Here is a 24,904-nt window from a genome sequence, read left to right as displayed (position 1 = left end):
GCAGCACTTGCAGCGCTGTTGGGAGTGGTGCATTGTGGACAGCTATCCCACAGAGCACCTCGTCCCATTTTGGCGCTGTGGCTTGTGGGAAGGGGAAGGAAGTGTGCGGGTCTTTCCGCTTCCTGTTCCAACGCCCCGTGGTGCTTTGCTACACATTCCGAGCAGTTTGGCGGCATTGAGTCTGCAGCGCGATTTCTGAGATTTCTGTTAAAAATGGAGCCTGAGCTGCTGAGGACCTTGCTGATGAATGTTGCCAGCACATCACGCATGGCAGTGGAGCTATTCCTTCAGCTGCAAAGTGACAGTGAGGAGTCAGACGATGATATTGAAACGCCTGACGCTCAAGACACTCAATTGCTTGTGGCAGTAACAGACGTGCTCAGCACCGTGGAATGGTGCCTTTGGGCTCGGGAAACGAGCACTGAGTGGTGGGATCACATCGTCCTGCAAGCCTGGGATGACGAGCAGTGGCTGCAGAACTTTCGGATGAGAAAAGCCACTTTCATGGGACTGTGTGCTGAGCTCGCCCCTACCCTGCGGCGCAGGGACACGAGATTGAGAGCTGCCCTGCCAGTGGAGAAGCGGGTGGCTATTGCAGTCTGGAAGCTGGCAACTCCAGACAGCTACCGATCGGTGGCGAACCAATTTGGAGTGGGAAAGTCCACCATTGGAATGGTGCTGATGCAAGTTTGCACAGCCATTAATCACACCCTGCTAAGAAGAACTGTGACTCTGGGGAACGTGTAGGACATTGTGGATGGCTTTGCACAAATGGGTTTCCCTAACTGTGGAGGGGCAATAGATGGGACGCATATTCCTATTCTGTCACCACCCCACCTGGCATCAGAGTACGTTAATCGCAAGGGATATTTCTCCGTGGTTCTGCAAGCGCTTGTGGATCACTGTGGGCGTTTCACTGACATTTACTCAGGATGGCCTGGAAAGGTGCATGATGCACGCATCTTTCGGAACAGTGCCCTGTTCAGGAAGCTGAGGGCCGGGACTTTTTTCCCAGACCGCAAGATCACAGTAGGGGACGTCGAAATGCCCACTCTGATCCTTGGAGACCCCGCTTACCCCTTAATGCCTTGGCTCATGAAACCATATACAGGGAAGCTTGACAGGAGCAAGGACCGGTTCAACTACAGGCTGAGCCGGTGCAGAATGACTGTGGAGTGTGCTTTTGGCCGTTTGAAAGCCCGCTGGAGGTGCCTTTATGGGAAGCTAGATTTGAGGGAAAGCAGCATCTCCGCTGTTATATCCGCGTGCTGTACCCTCCATAATATTTGTGAAGGGAAGGGTGAAAGATTCAGTGAGGAATGGACCTCTGAGGTTCGACGCCTAGAGGATGAATTTGCACAGCTAGAGAGCAGGGCTACTAGAGAGGCCCAGGAAAGGGCTTCAAGGATTAGGGATGCCTTAAGGGAGCAATTTGATGCTGAGAGCCAACAGTAATGTTTGGTGCCTTTGCTGTGCTCCTTTCTACCTTGGGGTACAGTATTTACCACTTTCTGCAATAACAAAAAGTATTGTAAAAGCCATAAAATCCTTTATTCAAAGTACAGTACATAAAAGGCCAGGGGGTTTAGAGTGGTGGACTGTACATTCAGAGGTTTGAATATGTCCTGTTTGGATTGCTGTTCAATGTCTGTTGCACTTCAGGATTACTATGCTGCAGAGTAATGGGGGTGGAGTGCACAGGGTAAGGATTGTAGTTATCAGGGCTGGTAGGTGATCGTACAGGTGTTGCGGGCAGCTGGGGGTAATAAGAAACTGGCTGCTGGAGAAAGGTGTTTTGTGCAAATACTGGGGAACAAGAAAAAGAGCTTTGGGAGGGTTGTGGGTTACCACGGTACAGATCTGCCTGCATGGCTACGAGAGACTCGAAAGAGTCAGTTTGGCGAGCAAGGAGGCTTATCATGTGCTTTGAGGTTTCTTTGGTAGCCAATTCCTTTCTCCTGCTTTGTGTTTGCCTCCACTCATACATTTTCTCTCTCCATTCCTGCGTCTTCCTACTTTCTCTGTTGTAGTGATTCATAACTGCTTTGATCAATTCTTCTTTTGATTTTCGTGGATTTTTTCTCAAGTTCTGCAAGTGACGTGAGGCCGGTGATCCGGCTGCATTAGTCAAGGTCACTAAAAAAAAAACATAGATAGAAACATGTAATACACAGAGACTACATTGTTTATTATCACACAGTGAAGGAGTTTGTAGACTTTTTGTAGCATCATTCCCACATACCTAACATAACACAGAGAGGCCAGGGAAGCGAAGGCATGGCGAGCAATGGGATGAGTGTTTCTGCCCCGACTTCACCTGGGAGGGGGAACTGACTGATGGCTCACTGGGGTTTATTTGCACTGGGTAGAGGAGGTAGCTGGTGGCCTGCACAGGGGACAGTAGGGAACATGAAGCTGGCGAGCTGCTGGCGGGGGGGGGGGAGGGCCGGTCTGCGGAACTGCTGGCCTGCTGGGGGGGGGAGGAATGCACCGCGGTGCTGGCTACCTGCTGGAAGGGGGTGGGGAGACCAGAACGCACCGCGGGGATGGCTACCTGCTGGAAGGGGAGGGGGAGACCGGAACGCACCGTGGGGCTGGCTACCTGCTGGAAGGGGGGGGAGACCGGAATGCACCGCGGGGCTGGCTACCTGCTGGAAGAGGGTGGGGAGACTGGAACGCACCGCGGTGCTGGCTACCTGCTGGAAGGGGGTGGGGAGACAGGAACGCACCGCGGGGCTAGCTACCTGCTGGAAGGGGGCGGGGAGACCGGAACGCACCGTGGGGCTGGCTACCTGCTGGAAGGGGGGGGGAGGAGACCAGAACGCACCGCGGGGCTGGCTACCTGCTGCAAGGGGGGTGGGGAGACCGCGAACCTGGCGCCCTGCACTGAAGTATCCCTAAATTCTCAACAGGGTTTCCTACTGCCAGATATATCACTGCTGCGTTTTACCTGGGAAGAGAGGGAGGGTCTTCTACAGCAATGTGGATTCCGCCCTGGTCCCTATGCAGCTTGCCTGTGTGCAGCCATGGTCCCCCCACCCCTCGCTGCACAGTGGATCGGACGAGTTAGCCTGACTGGGACAAGGACCACGGTGGCTCTCCCTATAAACTTGCGAAAGCACATTGCCCACGCTCTGGCTGCAACTTTTCAAGAGATTACCGAGGCCAATTACAGAGACGTGATAGAGCAAATCAATGGGCTATTCCACGTTTAGGCATGCATGCAGGCAGCCATAACCCAAACCGTCCTCTCCCAAAACATAAAATCTGCTTACCCCGAGCACGCTCCTCTGCTTCTTCTTCACCAGCAACTTCCAGCTGCTGCGACTGGCTAGCCTCCTCCTGGCTTGAGAAGAGCTCCTGGCTGCATGCCTCCTGGGACTCTGGGGTGTCTCCCTCCACCCTAGTAGCCTCACTCTCGGCTTCCTCTACACCCTCCCCCACTTCTCCCTGCTCTGAACTCTCCATTGTGCTCCTAGGATTGGCAGTGGGGGCACACCCAAGTATGGCATCCAGCTCCTTGTAAAAACAGCAGGTTGTGGGGGCAGCTCCTGAGCGGTGATTTCCCTCACGGGCTTTGCAGTAAGCACTGCGCAGCTCCTTAATTTTTACCCTGCACTGCAACGTGTCCCGTTCATGGCCCCTTATCAGCAAGGACTGTGATATCTGCCCATAGGTATCATAATTTCTCCGGCTGGAGCGCAGCTGTGCTTGCACAGCTTCCTCACCCCAAACACTGATGAGGTCCTGCAGCTCGGAACTGTTCCATGCTGGGGCTCGTCTGGGGCGTGGAGGCATGGTCGCTGATTGATTGATTGATTGCACTCCACACCTGGCTGAGCAAACAGGAAGGGGGGTTTTAAAATTCCCAGGGCATTTAAAGGTGGGGTCAGCTGAGCCCAGGGCAGTGGAGTGTGCAGGATTACCAGAGAGGCTTAAAAGGTATGCTGGGATACCTCCTTATACCCCGGAGGTCAATAAAAGCGCTGGTGGGGTCCACACTTGCTGACCAGCGCTGGATCACCAGCGCTGGAATTGCTACACCCGAGGCTCGACCGGGTGTACAGCCAGCGCTGCAACCAGGGAGTTGCAGCATTGGCCGTGCTTTGCAAGTGTGGCCACATCCTAAGTTGCAGCGCTGTAACCCCCTCACCAGCGCTGCAACTCTCTAGTGTAGCCATGGCCTAAGTTGGATTCCTATTGCACATTTCCATGGGCTGCAAGTGCTGCAAAGGCAGAGTTCTCTGATGGTTGGAGGGTGGTGAGAGAACAATATGTTGATTACTGCGGAGGCTTGTGTTGATTACTAGTTAAATAACTGTCAGGAGAGAATCTTGGTGGCTGCAGCTCTGTCTGAAAACTAAGAATGGTGAAATTCTCCCCACAAATGGGTATGCTGAAGGTAAACATCCTGTCCCCAAAAGAGGAAACACAAAAATAAAACTGTACTTTGATATGAAGTACCTAATAATCAAAAGTGATGGTATTGCAATGGCAAATGATTGAAACACATACTTGTCCATATTGCCACTAAATGTAACAGACACTCATTTAAGAGAATTTTTTTGTAGCGTAGAGCATTGAAAACACATGTCTAATAGGTGCATTCATTTTAACATATTCAGTGAGCAGGCCTGATTAATTAGTACATGTCACCATCTGCTACTTACTAAAACTATTCATTTTTAAATGTTGAAATTGTAGGGAATGGTGCACACCAATTATGTTCTTTTTAACTGAATTATGTTGGTATAAAGTTTTAGTGGAGGAAGCCATCATTGTGATTCAGCCAGCATTCATCTAAGGGAGCACTGCCAACCTGAAATTATTTAGAACAAAGGAAAAATGCCTGAAATACATTGTGGAAAGAGAAGAAAAATGCCTGAAATGCATGTATTACTATCTTTAGGCACGCAATTGAGAAGAGGTCAATAAATAAGAGCCATAAAAATACCTCTGCATTTCAATGAAAGGTTCAAGCACCTGACATCAAGATGTCTCAACAGATCATCTCTTCATCTTTATACAAAGGCCTTGAATCTGTCATCTTGCACCATACTGCACTGATAAGTGGAATAGTTTTGTTACATTTTTTCGTGAGCTTGATTTCAGCATAGTGGGCCAAATTCAGCCCAGAGGTAAACAGTTGCATATCTGTTGAACTCAGTAAAGCAGTACACCCTTGCAGAGGATTGAATTTGGTCTATAGTGTTGTCAAACTGTTGTTTTACTGGTTCATCCATCTGGTGAACGAGGAAGTATGATCCAGTGGCTAGAGCACTAAATTATGAGGTGAGACATGGATTCTATTCCGGGCTCTTCCATTGACTTGCTGTGTGAATTTTAAGTTATTTAATTTCACTGAGCCTTAGTTTCCCCATGTGTAAAATGTGGATGGTAATGCTTGCTCACATTTCTTAAATGCTTTGAGGTCTATGGATGAATAACATATTAGCTTTAAGTATTATCTTTTACTTGAGAAGCCCAATTTCTGATTATAGTGAATGTCTGTTCAGGTTTTAATTAGCCCTCTTATCATTCATTATAGTGATCCCTTAGGGACAGGAATTTCCGCAGAATTTTTCTCATTTGCTTCAATGGCTAGGTAGCTTGTTGAGTGGTGGCATGTAAACTATAGAGGGAGAGACCGAATATGTTCTTTTGATATCTGAAGAAGAATAATATTATCAGGGCAGGGGTGTGTCAGTTTCCTGAGCACCTTTCTCTTGAATAGTAGAGCAAAATGGATTCAAAAGCGATTGATGTTAGATTATCTCAATCAAGTGAAATTTTAAATTATTCCTTTTTTTAACATGATGTACTTTGTATATGTGTTTCCATTAGCTTCAGTGGACTCTGCTGCACACTATCAAATGATAGCTCTTGCTGGTAACAGGTACCAGAACAACATTCAGAATGTGAGGACAGCACAGTAGCAAACCTATAGTTAAAGTTGAAAGAGTTCAGCCATTGTCATTTTAAGGGGTTAGGAAGGGGGACAAGGACGTTCAGCAAAATATGTCAAAACATTTTTGAGTTATATACCAGTGAAGAAAGGAATAGACTTTTTTCTATCTTTATAGAGTTCAAACACTGATTTTTAAACTTCAGGTTTGCTATAAATTTAGCTCTTAATATTGCAAAGTGCCTTTGGTATTAAAATAAGAAAGTGATAGATATTTGAATTCCTTTACTTTTTCCAGCCCGCAAACAACACAATTTTCTATGGTTTGAAGGTGCAGAGTTCCCTTCTCACAGCTGCAGATGATTTCAGAGGATGTTACGCGGAGTGCTCAGAAATTGAACATCCTGTGACTGTCTAAAACCAATCCGTGACTGTCTGGAAACCAATCTGTAGTTTATGAACTATTAACTGAATGACTCTTGCCCATTTCATAGGCTATATCAGAAAACTATGTCATGTCATGAGGTTGTGTGTAAACCATTTATATTAAGTGTTAATGTTCTAAATTATTAATGGCTAACGTTAATGGCTAGTATATGCCTAATGTGAGCTTGATTTCTATACTGGTGCCTTTGGGATATGCAAGCATAAGTTTATGTACAGTTTGACTATATCATTTTAATATTTTAACTTGAGCAGTGCTTTGTGAATATGAAGTTCCCTGGCTTCTGCCAATTTCTTACATCTAACATTCAGATTCATTTTTCAGTATGTAACTCTAATTTGGAGGAGGAAAAAAGTTGATCAGTTTCAGCGTCTGTGGACAAGAGGGAGTAAATAAAATCAGTAATCGAACATTAAAACCTTGTAATAATCCAAAGTTATGAAATATGCTAGTCTTCATCATTTTTTCCACAATCTTTTTAGCAGAAAATGTTTGAACTAAAGGGGACTGATCCATAAAACTGTCCTTTTTGTGATAGAATTTCAAAGCAAGTGTGTCCTGTCTGTCTCTCAGAGAGGGTAGTATAAACCAGCTAAACCTTAAAAACTACATTCACACTTACTCTTTTGTTTTAATTATTTGCTCAGAGATTTTATGGAATAGAAATGTATTAACTAAGAAAACATTTTGTTTGGACTCAGAACAGCATCTTTTTTTCCCCCACTTTTACATAGTGGATACATGAAAGCAGGGAGATCACGAGACTGAGAGATTCTAGCACTTCCTTTCTTTCTTGAAATATTTAAGAGAGACTCATTTCTTGAATGTAACTTTTATAATAAGAGTATATGATGAGGTTGTTTGGGGTTGGGCTAGCATAGTTGTTTCAAAGAGTTCAACAAAGAAGGAAAAATCCCCCAGTGCTATAAAAACCAAAGGCTTAACATTTGAATAGATCAGTGTCTGGCAAAGCTAATATCTGTTAGATCATGTAGAGAAATGTTTGGGGGACTGTCTTCAAGGGAAAAAGCTTTGTCTCTCTATATCATTAGTCAATGTATGAAATATGAGAACTTACCATGAATGTGCTTGATGAAACTGTCTAGTGCTAGACTGCAGCCCCATCTGGTGTTTGAACAGGGGTTCTTATGTAGCTCTCCTATATCATCGCGTGAAAAATAAGGCACCTTGCTATACTGTACTTGAGAAAATTGACATTTATATAAATGCCTGATTTTATTAATAGCTTCTATTGTATACCATATTGTGATGAAAGCCAATTGTGTTTTTGGTGAATTACAGCGTAGCAGTCCTGTTGATAACATGCCATCCACTAAATCAGGTTGAGAGCTGTATTTACTGGGTAGGTTTATTTACACAGCTTGCATTTATTTCTGTGATCAAAAATGTATATTGATCATTCAAATGGTCTAACAAAATAGAAAGAATTACCTCTTGTTTCTTGTATTTTTACATTAAAAATGATTCTCTGAAGTTACATTGGGATTAATTTGGCCCGGCGGCTTTAAACTGGTGAGACATCAATTCATGGAAGACTCAAATCCTACATATTCTGAAGGCTCACATTTAGTGGGTTCATATTTGGTTTTTGACATGGGGCTAGTTATTTCAGGAACTGATCAAACTCATTCTCAAATAGTTTTCCAGTAAGCTGAGGGAAATTTCTACTTGTATTGCGGATTTGGTAGGAAGAATATAAATGAAACAAACCTGTGACTAAAAGAAGTATTGCCTTGCATCATGCAAATGTTTTAAGATAGTTTTATTGTTTCTGTTCTAAGTTGACTAAAGGTAATGCCATGGAGAAACTGGAGCGTGTGACTTTCTGCATATAATGGACCAATGTCTTTTATCCAGCTCTCTTTTTTGAGTAACCATTTTCTCTTTGGCTAAAGTATCTACCCAGCAATAATTTGACCTTGATGGAAACATGACTGAAAGGCTTTTTTTCAGATAACTATGAATTAAATTGAATTGTTCGGGCAGGTTTTCTCAGTCAAGCAATAGAACATTCACCTTTGAACCTAAATCAAATGCTTTAAATCACATTTGAGAAAACTAAACATATTCTTTCACCATCCCTATCCTGTCTGAAATTTTGAAGGATATTTCTGTGGCGACATGCCTTTATTTTTTAGTTTTAGGTCCCATCTTTCTCGGCTTCCAATTTATCAGGCAGAACTGAAGGTCAATAGCACTAAATTAGTAGAGATTTAACACTATATATTCCTAATCATTGTCACTTTTCAGGGACATGCTGGCCGCCACTTCCCGCAGCTCCCATTGGCCGGGAATGGCGAACCGTTGCCACTGGGAGATGCGGGCAGCCATGCCTATCGATGGTCGATGTAAACACTGTCTTGCGGCCCACCAGTTCTATATCTAGGGCCCTACCAAATTCATGCTCTATTTTGGTCAATTTCATGGTCATCGAATTTTTAAAATAATAAATTTCATGATTTCAGCTATTTAAATCTGAATTTTCATTGTGTTGTAATTGTAAGTGACCCGATCCAAAAAGGAGTTAGGAGAGGGGGTTGCAAGGTTATCGTAGGAGGGATTGTGCTACTGCTACCTTTACTTCTGCACTGCTGCTGGCAGTGGCACTGCCTTTAGAGTTGGGCACTAGAGAGTTTTGGCTGCTGGGCAGGAGCCCAGCTCTGAAGGCAGAGCCACCGTCAGCAGCAGCACAGAAGTAAGGATGGTATGGTGTGGTATTGCCACCTTTACTTCCACGCTGCTGCAGTCAGGGTGTGGCCTTCACAACTGGGCACCTGGCCAACAGCCACCACTTTCCAGCCACCCAGCTCTGAAGGCAGTGCAGAAGTAAGGATGGCAATAATGCAACCCCCCTAAAATAACTTTGTGACACCCCCCCCGCATCTCGTTTTTGGATCAGGACCCCCAATATGAGAAATGCTGGTCTCCTCTGTGAAATCTGTGTGGTATAAGATAAAAGCACACAAAAGACCAGATTTCACAGTCTGTGATGCATTTTTCATGGCTGTGAATTTGGTAGGGGCCTATCTATGTGTAATTGTTTCATATTTCAGATATTTGGTTTTAGAGAAGTCAATAAAGAGCCATAAATTGTCAGATAAAGACTACTTGGTTCTTTTAAATCATTGCTAAGAGTGTTTACTCCTGGGAGAATTCTGTGCTACACAAAAATTCTGTGCACAATATTTTAAAATTCTGTATATTTTATTTGTGAAAATACTACAGTCTAATCATGCCAGTTTCAATTATTTTGGTAATTTATTTCAAAATACTTGTCAGAAAAAATGTAACAGTCCAGATGACAAAATAGATTCCCCCAGGAGCAGAACGTTAAAGGAACCTGTATGACAACCCAGTTTCTGTTTTTCTGTTCTGTTTTTGTTGGGCACCTCAGTCTGGGTGTGTCACATGCCAGCTGAGCACATCTTGGGGAAAAACTCTGCCACTCCGGTCTTTTGTTAATTCTTGGGGTTTTGTCCTGCCCCCATAGGATTACCATATAGAGGCTCCCAAATAGAGGACAATGTCAGGGGGATGGGGAGTTGGGAGGGGGGTACAGCTGGGGAGTGCTGGAGGCAGTCTGTGTGTACTAGGAAAGAGTATTTGGGGGGGGGTAGTAGAGGGGGCTGCATGGGGCACCCCCTAGCCCAGACACCTGTACCCCCTCTTCTCCAGAGCCCAGCCGCCAGGCCAGGCATCTCCACACAAACCCCCAGAGCACAGCCACGGGGCACCCCCCATCCCAGACACCTGCAGTCTCTCCTCCCAGAGCCTGGGGATCCATAGGGAGAAACAGCCTGATGCTGGTCAGATCGGGCTTGTATGGAGTTTCCTGTGGTGATTTCAGTATTGGGCGGTGCAGGGCTGACCCTGCACAGGGCCTCCATCTCTGCTGGGCTGGGCAATCTGCTCGCTGTGAGGCCAAAATGCCACCTCCTTCCTTCAGGGTAAGCAGGGAACCACAGTTTCCAGGAAACCTCCAGTTCACCCTCCATATCCCTCCAACAATGTCCTCTATTTGCAAGCTGGGGAGCCAGGCTCTGCCAGGACCAGTTGCCCCTAGTGGCAACCAGCAGCTGTGCAGCACCAATTCTGCAGGAACAAATGAAATTCTGTGCAGAACATTAATTCTGTGTAAATTCTGCTTTGCGCAGCAGCACATTATTCCCCCAGGAGTAAGTGTTTGTAAAAGGAGAAACAGTCAGAATATGAGTATAAACACAGTCATTCACTTGTCACTGAATGTTGTTGTTTTTCCCCATTCTTATCTTTTGTTTTCTTTTATTTTTTAGAAAGATCACTATTTGAAAGCGTAGCCAAGATAAATGAGCAGAGTGAAAACGAATGGATGAAGTTCTTACCATGCACTGAACAGTGGAGCATCAGGTGCAAAGCTCTGGGAAAATGTCTGCTTGCAACACCTTTACTGAACACGTCTGGAAACCTGGTGAATGTAAAAACTGCTTCAAACCCAAAAGCTTGCACCAACTGCCCCCAGCCTCTGAAAAGACTTCCCTCTCACATGGCAATCTGAAAACCAATGCAAACCACAGCAACAACCACCGTGGTAGAAGTACAGGAAATTTCCGACCCCCTGTAGCAAAGAAACCCACTATAGCTGTGAAACCCACCATGATGGTGGTAGATGGGCAGAGTGTCAGTGGTGAGATCAGCACACCTGATCATTGTGAGAACAAGCCAGTAATTATAGGGTGGAACCGAAACAAGACTGTTTTAAACAAAAAGCCACTGAACAATAATAATGAAGATGAAGTTGAAGGTTATAGCCATGTTCATAGGCCTTATGGCAACAATGATAGTGCGGGTAAGATACCAAACAATAATAATAATGGACTGACAGAAGTGTTGAAGGAAATTGCAGGTTTGGATACCACACCTCAGCTAACAGGAAATGAAATGAACTCAAGGGAAACGTTTTTGGGAAGAATAAATAATTGCTATAAAAGATCATTAGAAAGACAGATCCCTCCAAGCTGCATGATGGGTGGAATGAAGGATTCACATAGTAAGCATGTTATTCTGAGTGGAAGCACTGAAGTGATAAGTAATGAAGGTGGGCGTTTCTGTTACCCAGAATTCTCCAGTGGAGATGAGAGTGAGGACGATATGTTTTTTGGCAGCATGCAGGAAGAGCATGAGAGTTGGGATGAAAGTGATGAAGAGCTGCTAGCAATGGAAATTCGCATGCGGGGCCAACCTCGCTTTGCTAACTTTAGAGCTAACACCCTGTCTCCTGTCCGGTTTTGTGTTGACAAAAAATGGAACACTGTGCCTTTAAGGAACAAGTCTCTCCAGAGGATCTGTGCTGTAGACTATGATGATAGCTATGATGAAATTTTAAATGGTTATGGAGAAGAAACTGTGATCCTCTATGGGCAGGAAAGCATGCAGAGTATGGTATCATCTGATTCCACATCTCCTGATTCTTCTTTAACTGAAGAGTCTCGGTCTGGAACAATCAGCAGCTCAGCTCAAAAACTCTGCAATGGAAGGTTATCTCCCAGTACCCCTAAGGAGATCAAGTTGATTGAACCAGATTATGAGAGTCTTTGTGATAAGCAGCAAGTGAAAGACATGTCAAAAACTTCCAGAAACACTGCAAACATTCTAGAGACTCACAAGGCAGTTCTTGCACTTAGATTGGAAGAGAAGGATGGCAAGATTGCAGTACAAAGTGATAATCAAGAAAGCAAAAGTGCTGCAGATGTTACTGGGCAAGCAGTAACTATAAACTTGGTACCAATGGAAGATCAAACCAAACCTTATAGAGTTGTAAATATGGAACAACCAGTTTGCAAGCCTTATACTATAGTAGATGTGTCAGCAGCCATGACCAATGAGTGTGTGGATGGTCAGACTGAAAGCTCAGAAACCAAAAATACGCCATCTAACCCAAATTCACCAGGAACTCCAGGTGCATCGCTTATATCTACTACTGCATCATCTGGGCAAGTAAATGCCAATCTAAAAAAATCCAGTGCAGTTAGATACCAAGAAGTATGGACCTCTAGTACTAGCCCACGACAGAAGATACCTAAGGTGGAATTAATCGCTAATAGTTCAGGACCTTCTGTCCCTCCAAGGAAAAGCAGCCACAAATCTGCTCCTACTTCACCTACAGCCACAAATATTTCTTCAAAAACCATCCCAGTGAAGTCACCCAATTTGTCTGAGATAAAATTTAATAGTTACAACAATGCCGGCATGCCACCTTTCCCAATTATCATTCATGATGAACCTACATATGCTAAGAGTTCAAAGAATGCTATCAAAGTTCCTATTGTAATCAATCCAAATGCGTACGATAATTTAGCCATCTATAAAAGTTTTCTAGGGACCAGTGGAGAGCTATCCATCAAAGATAAAACTACAAGTGTAATAAGCCACACATATGAAGAAATAGAAACAGAAAGCAAAATCTCTGAAAATATACCCAGCAAATCCACTGAATTTACCCAACCCAAGGGGGTAACTAATAGCACAGAGTGTAAATTGGGTTCTGTGGCTCAGAAAATTCAAGAGTACAATAGCTGTCTCAGCAAAGTTCAGACACCACCACAAAGAAGTCGTAGTTTTGACCACAGCTCCCCAACTAGAGTTCAGAAGACAAGTCAAGAGCCTGCAGCCAAAATGGAAGGAGCACAGGAGACTTCTGGTGGCAGCAGCAATAGGGAAAATGCAAACACGGTGCTTTCTCAGATTGTGGCTTCTATCCAGCCCCCACAGTCTCCTCCAGAAACACCTCAATCAGGACCCAAATCTTGCAGTGTGGAAGAATTATATTCCCTACCACCTGATGCAGATACCACTAAAAGCAACCTGGTACGACCCAAATCTCTCCTTACCGCACAACCCATCAATGATACTGAAGTATCCAGTGCCACAGAAAGCACTACCACTAAAATGCAGAAGGATACACTTTCAAAGCCACTTACCACCCATTCGTCAAAGCCAGTAACAGGCACCCATAATACCACAAGTCCCAAAAGAGAGCAAGCACCTCCATTTCCCCCTCCACGTTCCACTTCTTCACCTTATCATGCAAGTAATTTGTTGCAAAGACATTTCAGCAACTGGAGCAAACCAACCAGTCCCATTAGATCAACAGAGGCAGAGTCAATACTGCATTCAGAAAGTAGACGAGCTGCTGATGCAAAACCCAAGCGCTGGATATCCTTTAAGAGCTTCTTCCGCCGCAGAAAGACTGATGATGAGGAAGACAAAGAGAAGGAAAGAGAGAAAGGGAAACTAGTGGGTCTTGATGGAACTGTTATACATATGCTGCCCCCTCCTCCAGTTCAACGCCACCATTGGTTCAGTGAGTCAAAAACAGACTCCAGTGAGAAGCCATCCATTGTTTTCATGTATAGATGTGAACCAGCACAGGCTGAACCAAATACCGACCAGAACAAGACTGGAGTGGAGTTTCCAAATGAAGATACAGTGACAGAGGACAAAGCAGAAATGGAAGAGATGTTGACAGAGGATTCTGAACAGAAAATTAAGAGTTATTCTTCACCATCTCAGATTCCCAAGAAGATCCTCAGGTAAACTGCTGCTAATAGCATATGTCTTTTTAACTCACTCATTCAGTGTTGTAGAATGTGCTGTATATTTTTCAGAAATGGAAAGTAATTTAAGGGCTTTACATAGAACTTTATATGTGCATGTGTAATGTTTTTACAGTCTTAGCATTTTACTGGATAGTTGTTTTCATTAGTGCCTTTCTTCGTATGAACAGCATCCAGTATTTTGAACTGTCTTCGATAGGTTGATCTTGTTCTACTGAATCAAACACACATGGCCCTGAATTTTTAGATTAATGTGATATTTCTATGCTATAGAAGACTAAAGAACTCTGGTGTAGAAGTGGAGGGTAAATATTTAGTGGAGAAGTAGAAAGTGTACTAACTATCTATCTCTCTGTCATGTGCCCCTCCAGAGTTAAAAAACACGTCTCCAGCTGTAACACCCCATATTGATAGTCCATGTCATTGCACAAGTTGTATTAGCGTGTATTTTATTATGCTGATGGGAGGGAGCTGTCCGTCAGCATAGTAAATCCACCTCTGCAAGAGGCAGTAGCTATGTCAGTGGGAGAAGTCCTCCTACTGACATAGTGCTGTCCACACCAGTGCTTAGGTTGCTGTAACTTACCGCGCTTAAGGTAAGTGGTAGTGTAGACCAAGCCTTATTGAAAGCAGGATAGCAGTATATTGTCAAAAGATATTTTAAAACTTTTGTACCTATTTATTTTTTTAATTGTACCCTGCCAGACAGAAAATTATAAAATCATAGACTTGTTCCTTTCAATGCAATGTCTGACCCTCACCAAAAACAAGGTCAGGTCCTAAAGTTCCCTCACCCAATTTGTTCTCCATACTCTTGTCTGTACAAGAAAAATGCACTGATTTAACTTTAAATAGTTTTTAAACTGATTTAAAATTATGGAAACCTATGTGTGGACACTCTTATTTCAGTTTATCTTAAACTGATTACTAATCAATGTAACCTAAAGTGAAATCAGCCTTTTTAAACTGCCCATAGGAGTGTCAAACTCACCCTTTTGCATGAGTTTAAAATCACACCTTTATTAAACCTGGTGCAATGAGGACTTATTTATTGTTTGTTTTTCTGGTATTTTTTCATAGTTGGAAAGTTCAAGTTTTTGTTACAATGTTTCTGATGAAAGTTAGGGATATAAAGTGGGTGCTATAATACTAGGAAGTATCACCATACTTGTGTGCAGTATAGCACCTGGCTGAAAACAAAGTGTCTTCAACTACCCTAGGGATGGTGCTGTTGCTTTGTTGTATCACACCTGCCTAGAGTATGTTTGTACTGTTACTGTTTGCAGTAGTCTTTCTCTTTCCTGTTTTTCACCCCCTTTTAGAGAATTTTTCTTTATTTTTTCCCCACCAAGCTGTGGTGATAGTGTGAAATCATAGCTCAGAATTTTCAAAGGGTAATTATATTTTATTTGCTATTCTATTTTAAAAAAGTACTAACTCCATTATGATCTTTCTGAGAATATTTTAAAAAAGAAAAGAATGAAACATTGAGAGTTTTATGGGCAGAATAAGATTTGGTAGCTTTCTGTGGCATTTGGCTTTCTGTAATTTATTTTTATTGCCTTTCATGCATTTTGGTGTATTAAGGTAATTGTTTTTACTTGATTTTGATTGTGTTAAGGAGGAGGAAAGGAGAGCCAATACGGTTCAAGAATTTTGATTTGTCTATTTTTACGTTATTTATGAACCAGGCCTGGCTGCTTGCAGTTTTGCACCAATAGGAAGTATATTTGATTTACCAAGTGATGCTACGCTTGCTTTGTATTAACTCATCATGTGTTAGCTAAAGGTTAATGCTAATTCAGGCTAAAATGTGTGGAATGGGAAAGAAGTTCAAAATCTTCAGTTAACGACTGCAGCAGGCTTAGAGAAAAATTGAAGACAAGAAGATAAAGATCAATGAACATGACACTTTTCTAACTGAGAATGCCAACAACTGTAAAGCTCACTGAGAGATTAAATTGATGACCTGAAAAGTAAGACAGGATTAAGAAATGTCAGATTGGTGGGGGGTCCTGAAGGCATATCAACAGGAGAAACTGAACTTTTTCTTTTATCCCATAGTGGATTATGAAGGTGGTAGAGACTAACTTTTAATTCCTTTAGCACAGTGTTGTGGTTATGATATTGCTGGAAAGGTCAGTTCATAACCCAGAACAGCACTTGCAGAATATTCATCTTTTGAAATGAGGAATAAACGTTTGAAACTGAATGCATTTGAGTCTGTGATGGGGCCCCCAAGTGTTTTATCCATGTGATGGTCTTGTTTTTCTTTGGCATACATAGTAGTTAAAAAGATGCCAGCAAATATGAAATTGGCATCTCAGTAGAGGATTTTTCTGAAAACCAAAATTAACTCCCCCCCCCCCACCGCCTCAAGAATAGAAAAGTCTTTCCAGTAAAGGTTTCAAATTGAGATAGTATATAACCTTTCCTACTGTTTTTTGTTTGTTTTTTGTTTTTTTTTTAATTTTTCTTTAAAAAAAATCATAGTAACTAAGTTTTACCAAATATTTGTAAATAAAATTTATTGTGTTTGGTGGTGTAGTAGTTAATCTTGTTCACTGTGGAAATTTGAGTGACTCTCTTGCAGGAAATTGCATTTAAGGCTTTGTGTTATGTCTGTGCAGAATGGAAGATGACTAGAGATAGTTTCAAGGGGAGAGAGAAAATATGGAATGTAGAGCAAAGATCATCTTTATTCCAGAGAATTGTGGAATACCTCCTCCACCTTTCCTCACACTCACTCCTCCCTCAAAAGCCCTCTATCACAGCAGTCCTCTCTGAGGATATCTACATTGCAGCTGCACGCTAGCATCCCAGCCCAGGTAAACAGACTCAGGCTAGTGGGGCTAGAGCTAGCACTAAAAATAGCTGTATGGACATTGAGACTCTAGGCTTGAGCTCAAGTGGATAGCCTGAGCTTCTGATGCAGCTGCAAGGCCCACGCAGCTATTTTGAGTGTGTTAGCTTAAGCCCTGCTAGTCGGAGTCTCTGTGCCTGGGCTGGGAGGCTCACTCCCAGCTGCAGCATAGATATACCCTCTGGTTCAGAGAAGGGCTAGCTTCTCTGTAGAGCAAGTCAATACTGCTTCTTGAATTGGCCTCAAGGAGGAACGCTAGATATCAATGTGAGTAGTTCTCAGCCCTTGCTGTCTGGATTATGTTGTGAACCCCTTTGCTGCCTCTTGATATGATTTACAAAGCTTTTTGTTTTTACTGATGTAGAGTATTTTAGTAGAAGGATTAAGTCTCGTTGTCCTCAGTTTAGGTTAGGCTAGATGGCTGAATGTCACAGCTGATATGAATTTTATGGAGTGGGGAGGAGAGTGTAGCTAGAGTTACAATTTTCTTTTGTTATTTATCACAGCTCATTCAATGGACTTCTACCTAGAGGAGTTGATTACCACAAGATCAGTCTTGGTAAAGATATTTTCCAGAGTACTAAGGTCCAAAACCTTTAGTCTTCTTTGGTTTTGAGGGAAGAATATAGAGATATCAATCACTGGCTTAGAAATGAGGCCGTACTGGTACGCACATCAGGTATATCCAACATATGGGAAAGGTCCAAATAATTATCACTTATCACTAGACACTTTTATACTTTCTCTGATCCATTCTCCACAACTACACAAGGTAGCCCTCTCACTGGATGTCAACCTGTTGCTAAATGTCCCCATAAGATGTTTTTCTGAACTTATAAAGGAGGTATTCCCTCTCTAACAATTGGGTTTTTTTATAGCAATTATGTCAGCCTGATGGGCATTGGAATGAAGAGTTCTGTCCACAGAACTCCAGTACTCTATTTTCATGTTGAGATAGTGGTTCTCAGGACAAAGCAATCTTTCATTCCTAAAGTCTCAAAGGAGACAGTACTGCAAGCTTTCTGTCCCAAGTCACTGTGTCCAAGGGGAAAGCTGTGGAACAGCTTTGATGTCTGCACAATAATAAAAATATATCTACACAAAACTGAAGTATTCAGAAGGTAGAGCTCATAATTTTGTCTTGTCGCCTAGCTGTAAGGAACAAAAAGACTTCAAAGACTTTGATATCTAGGTGGATCAGATTATGAATATCTGAGGCATACAAGATAAAGACCTCATCATCATCTGAACTCATGCAGCATTGGCTCTTGGATTGAGACATACAATCTTAAGAAGAAACATACAAGGCTCCCCAACTTCCATACTAGAAGTTATATCATCTCTTCATCAGTAAGGTCGTAAGATGTGCCAGTGATTGACAGATCTGAGTTCCATCAAGATGCAAACAGACCTCAAGCCCATTATAAGATCTATGGATCTTACTGCTTGAAGAAATGAAATGTTTAGATATGTCCATATAAATGTTTGTAATGCTTTCTGAATTTAACAGTAATATCTGTCACTCCACTGTAAAGTTATACAATACATCAGGAATCCAGTTATAAATTCTGGAGATTTTAATATTAGGTTCCATAACTGTGAGAGATTACAGATGTCAAGACTTTTAGAAATGCCTTGCTATCCTTAGGATTTTATAATGATATCATGTTCACACATTGCACAGAGAGTTTGCCTTTGAAAACTGCCCACATGGATTCCTTTTCTTGGGATTAACCCTTGGAATGTGAACTTGAAATCTTGTGGAATACTGTCTACTGGGATCAGTATCTTTACAAACTCCCCTACGCCTTGTGCAGGGTTCCAGCAGTGTAAATAGGCCCCAGCCACCCTTCAGTTCTTTCCTGAAGTGTAGAAGATGCAACGAACTCTGAAAACACTCAGTGTCCTCAGTACTCCCCTTGTCCTTTTGGTCCATTCTCTTTGGTCTGTGGATATTATTTTTATTAAAATATTATTTTATTATTTTGTGTTAAAAAATAAAACAGTTTTTCAGTGCCCATGTCAGCTCTCTTGGGGCCAAACACCAAAGGAAGCCTGATATTGCCAGCTATAATAGCAGACTGTCTTGGTCTAGGAGGGGAGCACCTGCCATCAGTTCATTGTAATTGCCTTTTATCTCCTGGGAAAAGAAAATGTCTTAGCAGGTTTTTAAAGGCAAAATACAATCAGTTGCAAGAACAATCCCCTAAGGACTCAATCCTGCCTTTACATTTCTGTAAATGGGGCAAAGCCCTAGCTAATCACTTTTCCACCAGAGACAATACCAAATATCTCTGGATCTACTCCAAAGGCAGGCAGGACCAACACTGCTAGATGCCATTCTCCTGGACTGGGGCCAGCAGTTACTCGTTCTCTCAAATCCTGTTGATCGCAAAGACCATCTGGAAAATTGTACAAGAAAGAATCAGAGTACTGTTGAAAGTCCCAACTTGGGGCCATCTAGAATTGATATAAAAGCTGCAAATCCATCTTCCCAATTTACTTGCTCTCTTGTCTCAGGATTGGGATGAGGTTCTCCACCTGAATTCACATTCTTTCAGGCTGACAAAACTTATCTTCTGGACTGCTAGAAAACTAATCAAGAATGTTCTGCAAAAGTCCAAAACATCCTCCTGGAAAGCAGGAAGTCCTCATCTACGCAAACCTATTTAGTGAAGTGGGAGAGATTCTGCATTAACGTAGATCCAAAGATAATAGACCTGAGATGATCCTCCATCACTTTCATCTTGGACTGTTTACTCTGCTTGGAACAATGAACAGTGTCAGAGTTCAGTCAAAGTCTACCTGGCTGTCACTTTGACTTTCTACCTTTCAAAGGGTGGATCAGCAGCTTTTGTTCACCCTGCTGTAACTAAGTTTATGAAAGGATTGTTCTGTATATTCCCTCTGGGGCACAAGCTACTTACATTATAGTATTAATATTTTTGAACCTTCGTCAGAATCTCTCTACCGTCTCTCTGTGAAAGCAGTATTCCTCAATGTCATTGCAAAAATCAGTGATATGCACTCTCCTTGAATACAGTATTCATTTCTGTGTGCAGTATTTTTGTAGGCATGTATTCATTTCTAGTCATCCTGTCTGAAAAAGGATATAACAGAAATAATGGGTGTTCAAAGACAGTCAGCAAGAGAATGAGACTGATTAGAGAGGAGATGAATAAGAAGGGACATAATATAATTATATGAAATAGGGAGTGGTGTACAGATGGCAAATCCAGCACTCCTGTATGTATTTTCTCAAAATAAAAGAACAAGGGACATTCAATTAAATTGAAAGGTGGCAAATTTACAAAAATATTGAAAAAAAGAAATACCTTTTGCCAGGACACGATTAAACTGTGGAACTCATTGCCACCGGATATCACTGAGGCCAGGAGTTTAGTAAAATTTATAAAAGGATTAGACCTATTGTATGGATAATGAGAAAACTATATTATATAAGATTTTAAAAAATAGAAGGGATTTAAACCCACATGCTTTAGAGAATAAGTCAACCTCTAACTGTCAGGAGCTACGAAGAAACTTCCTTTATGGGTTGGCAGTTTCAAATTGTCAACTATAGAGTTCTTTCACCTTCTACTGAAGCATCTGTTCCTGGCTCATGTCAGAGACAGGAAACTGAACTACAGGAGCTACTGGTTTGATCTGGCCCAGGGTTCGGCAGCCTTTCAGAAGTGGTGTGCTGAGTCTTCATTTATTCACTCTAATTTAAGGTTTCGCGTGCCAGTAATACATTTTAATGTTTTTAGAAGGTCTCTTTCTATAAGTCTATAATATATAACTAAACTATTGTTGTATGTAAAGTAAATAAGATTTTTAAAATGTTTAAAAAGCTTCATTTAAAATTAAATTAAAATGCAGAGCCCCCCGCCACTGAAAATCAGCTCGCGTGCCGCAGGTTGCCTACCGCTGATCTAGCTTGTCAGTTTGTTTTCCTATTCTCATAATATAAACCCATAAAGTTACTCAGATACAAACCTAGTTGTTGATCCTTCCTACACTGTTTCATGAAGATAAGATGATCCTTCATCCTGATTCTAAGTTCCTGTCTAAAGTGATGTTTGATTACCATCTCAGTCAGGTCATTAACTTGCCTGTACTTTTCCTCAAACTTTATTCATATTCAGGGAGTTCAGGCTTCATATCTTAGAAATCCAGAGGTCTGTATGGAACCAAACATATCTGTCGATTCCTTGGAATTTTTGCAATTCATCAGTAGAGGACCAGGGGCCTCAGTCCATCTCATGTATATGAGATTATGATCTTGCAGGTATCAGCCATTAGGGGATATCAGAGCACACTCAACTAGGTTATGGTAATTTTTATAGGGGTTATGTTTTTCCAGAAAGCTAACAATACATATTTAAAAGTTTTAAATGATCAGATAAGGCAAAAATATTGACAGGTTCCGAGTGATCCTTATGGGTTAATTAGTAGTAAGGAATTCTTTTCATTTTTCTCTATTCCTACTTCTGTCTTTTGTGGGTGATGGGTAAGAGTTGACCTTTCATTAAACAACTGGTTGAGTGTATTAGGTTGTCTTAGTTTGATCGCTCAGAATCTCTCCCTTTCTCCCATAAAAAGAGAGGTGCTTGCTCCCAGGTATCACAACGCAACATCTCATTGCTGCCATTTTCAAATAATTCATTTATTCTTTTTAGATATTAATATCACTTTGAATGCAGATTAAAATTTTTCGCATGCTTTTAAAGTTCAGTTAATTTGAGCTCTTTAAAGACTTACTGTATATTTGGTGTTAGCTACAGTTGAAACTATTCTTACTTGACTAGTTAATGTGATACTTGGCAGAATAAAATAGTGTTCCAGTAGAACTTAAACTATATTTCACATGTTACAGCAGTGAGAGAGTTAAGAAGGCTGGGCTATAACTTTGGTAATAGAACATTCCTTAAAGTATATTAGCACATCCATCAGACCAACCCCCTAAAGTAAACATCAAGGTGGAGTAGGTGATATCACTGTGCGCAGAGTTCAGCCTTGTTGCTCACAGCTTGCACAACTTGTAGCATACCAGAACACTGTGGAATCAATGGCTCACCAGAGTTTCAAGACATGATTAAAAGACTCAAGAAGGCCCTGAGAGAATTTCCTTTAATGGGGAATTGTGTGAGTGAGTATAGTGGGTGAGTTCATTTTTTTTCTCTCTCTTGCTGTGGATATTCTTTGTTTGGCAAATGCTTCTGAACTTAGATTTAATGTATGTGCATGCATGTGTCTGGGACAGGGAATTAGTGTATTCTGTACCTTGCTATTCAATACTAAAATTGTTTTATGAGATATGAGAATTTCTATTACATGGTAGCATCAGAATAGCAGACCTATTATAGACAATTTATTTTGAACAAATATATTTTTATTGGCAAGGTACATACAGGTATGTACAAGATTTGTTGGTGGTAGGATAACCTCAGGTCTTTAAAATGATTCCATTGGTTTTAAGAACGTTGTACCTGCTTTGATTTAATGTGTGTCTTAATTTGAAATGGCTTTGGTTAACTCTTTAATGCGCACATATTTTGATGCATATAATGTGCTGTCTGCACCATTCCCATGCACGTTAATAAAAAGTGATCAATGATTTTGACACTAAATGATTAAAATTACAGCTTTTTGAACTTTGCCATTTTGTCTCTGCTCTGTTACTAACATGTTTTGATCTTGTTTTTATACGTCTGCACTTAAAATTCCACAACTATGAAATTTGAAATAGCATGTGCATACTATACATGAAATTTAGTATTATTCAAAGTACAAGCATGTTTTAGTGTTTGTAGTCTGAGTATTGATTTGTTGGGAGACTGCATTTTGTCAGTTTCGAGTTGGTGTAGAAATGTTTTTTTACAATTTATAACAGGTCTGTAAGGGCACAGTCCTCCTTCTGATATGCAAATATAAGAGCATCAGTGTATCATGGAAAATCGGCTGCTGTGCTGTGTACACAAGCACAATGGGGCAGGTTTACAAAATACATACTCATGTTCCAGCTCATCAGAAGTTTGGATTGAGCTCTGAGTTTTCATTTTAAAAGCTACACTGATATACAGATATAGGGCCAGATCCTAGGAGGTTCTAAGTCTCTCCTTGGTGAAGTGCCTGCCCTAAACTTCTGTTGAAGTCAATGGAAGGTAGGGGTTCTTTGTATCTTTCAGGATCAGACCCAAATCATGAGAGCTACTGAGATTTTACTCTCAGAAGTTGATCCCTAATGAGTGTGTACATGTGTGTAGATACAGAAATGTCATTAACCAATGTCTAAAATGTTATAAATAGCACCATTCTTAACAATCGCTGATATAATTGCAATAGGCAGCAATTCATTGGGTAAACCTGGACATTACTAATTTTTATTTGGTATATATTTTGCATCATTTTGAACTATAGTCAATAAATATAACACTTGTAAAATGACTAAATAGTTGATTTTCAAAGTTTCATTATGATGTAAAGCTATGAGTCTTCACAATTTGATTAAGAAGACTCCCACCAGTTGGGAGCAGGGAAGGAGAAATATCCCCTAGCATTGCTTGATGCATTAGTGCCTGGGTTTTAATCCTCAGAAATATTTTGTGCAGGTCACTATAAGGAGACAGAATGCTTGATTAGATGGACTATTGGTCTGTATTCCAGTGTGACAATTCCTATCATGTTGCCAGAATTTGAAAATATAGCTTTAATGTTTTATGCATTTTCTAGAGAGTTTAGGAGTATATTCTCCTTTATGTAAATATATAACTCTCATTAAAGGAAAATCCTTCTAACTGGTTTAAAACCAAACCTTAATCACTGTTGTTGCCTTATAAAACCTACAGATGCTGTATGAAGTACTGTATTGTTATCTCTTTGTATTGCATGTACTTACATGTATTGACTATAGTCAGTTGTGTGAAACATTTTGTGATACTTTGGTATGAAGGATGTTTCCTACCATTAATATTATAGTAAAAAGTGTATGCACTTTAGTGAGGAGAAAGAAAAACAACTTGATAGAAAGTCATTGTAAAAAATTTGGAGAGGTGAAAGGGACACATTTCTGTTTCCATTTCCCAGTTCTTTGCCTTTTATCCAAAGACATTTTATTATTCTAAACCTAGTGTTTTACTGATAACATATGGCAGGTAGCTTTGGCCACCAGGTGAATTTTGTTTGTTTGTTTGTTTCAGTCAAGTGCCAGATGAGACCACGGTGGAAGATTTGTCTCCTCAGATTCCAAGAGCTGTGTTTGTGAAGCAGGACATTGGTGGCAATGCCTCCATCGTACCAGTGTCAACTTCCCATGTCCCACAAGGGGAGGAAGAAAAGGAGGAAACTTCAGATTCTTCGGACTTGAGCCCATGCAGTGCTACATACAGCAATTTAGGTAAGTGCATTTACAAGACAAACTTCAGCCTCCATCCCACTTAGATGGCTTATCTTGATTGTCTCTTAGATCAGTGCTTCTCAAAGTGGTGATCCGTGGACCAGTGCCAGTCCGCGAGCCATTGGCTGCCAGTTCGCAGCGAGTTTCCTCATAAAAGCGACGAATAGGATAATAATATGGCACTGGTCCCTGGCACACTGGGGGGAAAAAATTGCCGGTCCTCCACATCAGATAGCTTGAGAAGCACTGTCTTAGATCACCTGACATCCTTTTGAAAATTTTGCATTCTTGAGCAGACACTGACCCCAAACTTCACCAACTTTTTAAATATCAGTTTACAGTTCTTTGTTGAAAAAAGATGCTATTGTATCATGCTTTATGAGCAACCTGCAGAAGAAAGCCAGTGATAAAGTAAAGATTTATTCAAAATTCAGTAAGAATTTCATTTCTAAGCTTTCAAGAAATTATTTAAAACTGAGGAGAGGAGAAATATTTGTAAAATTACAAAAAATAGCCTTTGGGTTATATGTATTAAATGTCTTGTGTAAGAGATGCCTTTTGAGAGAGCCACAATTTTTCCACATTCTTATATTTTCAAAGCCATTTTACCAGAGAAAAGTTTTGAAATAACTACTGTATAGATTATTTAACTCTTTCAGAACAATTATTAGACTAAAAT

At 41.3% G+C, this 24,904-nt stretch overlaps 1 protein-coding gene across 8 annotated transcripts in view; it reads left to right on the top strand.

The window, feature by feature from the left end:
* PEAK1 (pseudopodium enriched atypical kinase 1) overlaps positions 1-24,904 on the top strand; it is a 260,847-nt gene that overhangs the window by 189,243 nt on the left and 46,700 nt on the right. For 6 of the 8 annotated variants that reach the window (XM_030577459.1, XM_030577455.1, XM_030577451.1 and 3 more), the window contains 3 exons: positions 10,664-13,939; positions 21,875-21,991; positions 24,029-24,225. In XM_030577459.1, the coding sequence (XP_030433319.1) occupies positions 10,776-13,939; positions 21,875-21,991; positions 24,029-24,225 (3,478 nt within the window). In that variant the 5' untranslated portion in view covers positions 10,664-10,775. Of the gene's footprint in view, positions 1-7,652; positions 7,714-10,663; positions 13,940-21,874; positions 21,992-24,028; positions 24,226-24,904 lie in introns of all 8 variants that reach the window. The other 2 variants (XM_030577452.1, XM_030577457.1) reach the window with 2 other exon arrangements.

The sequence above is a fragment of the Gopherus evgoodei genome, chromosome 10, assembly GCF_007399415.2.
Source record: "Gopherus evgoodei ecotype Sinaloan lineage chromosome 10, rGopEvg1_v1.p, whole genome shotgun sequence".
NCBI lineage: Eukaryota > Metazoa > Chordata > Testudines > Testudinidae > Gopherus > Gopherus evgoodei.
This window is presented reverse-complemented; position numbering and strand designations above follow the sequence as displayed.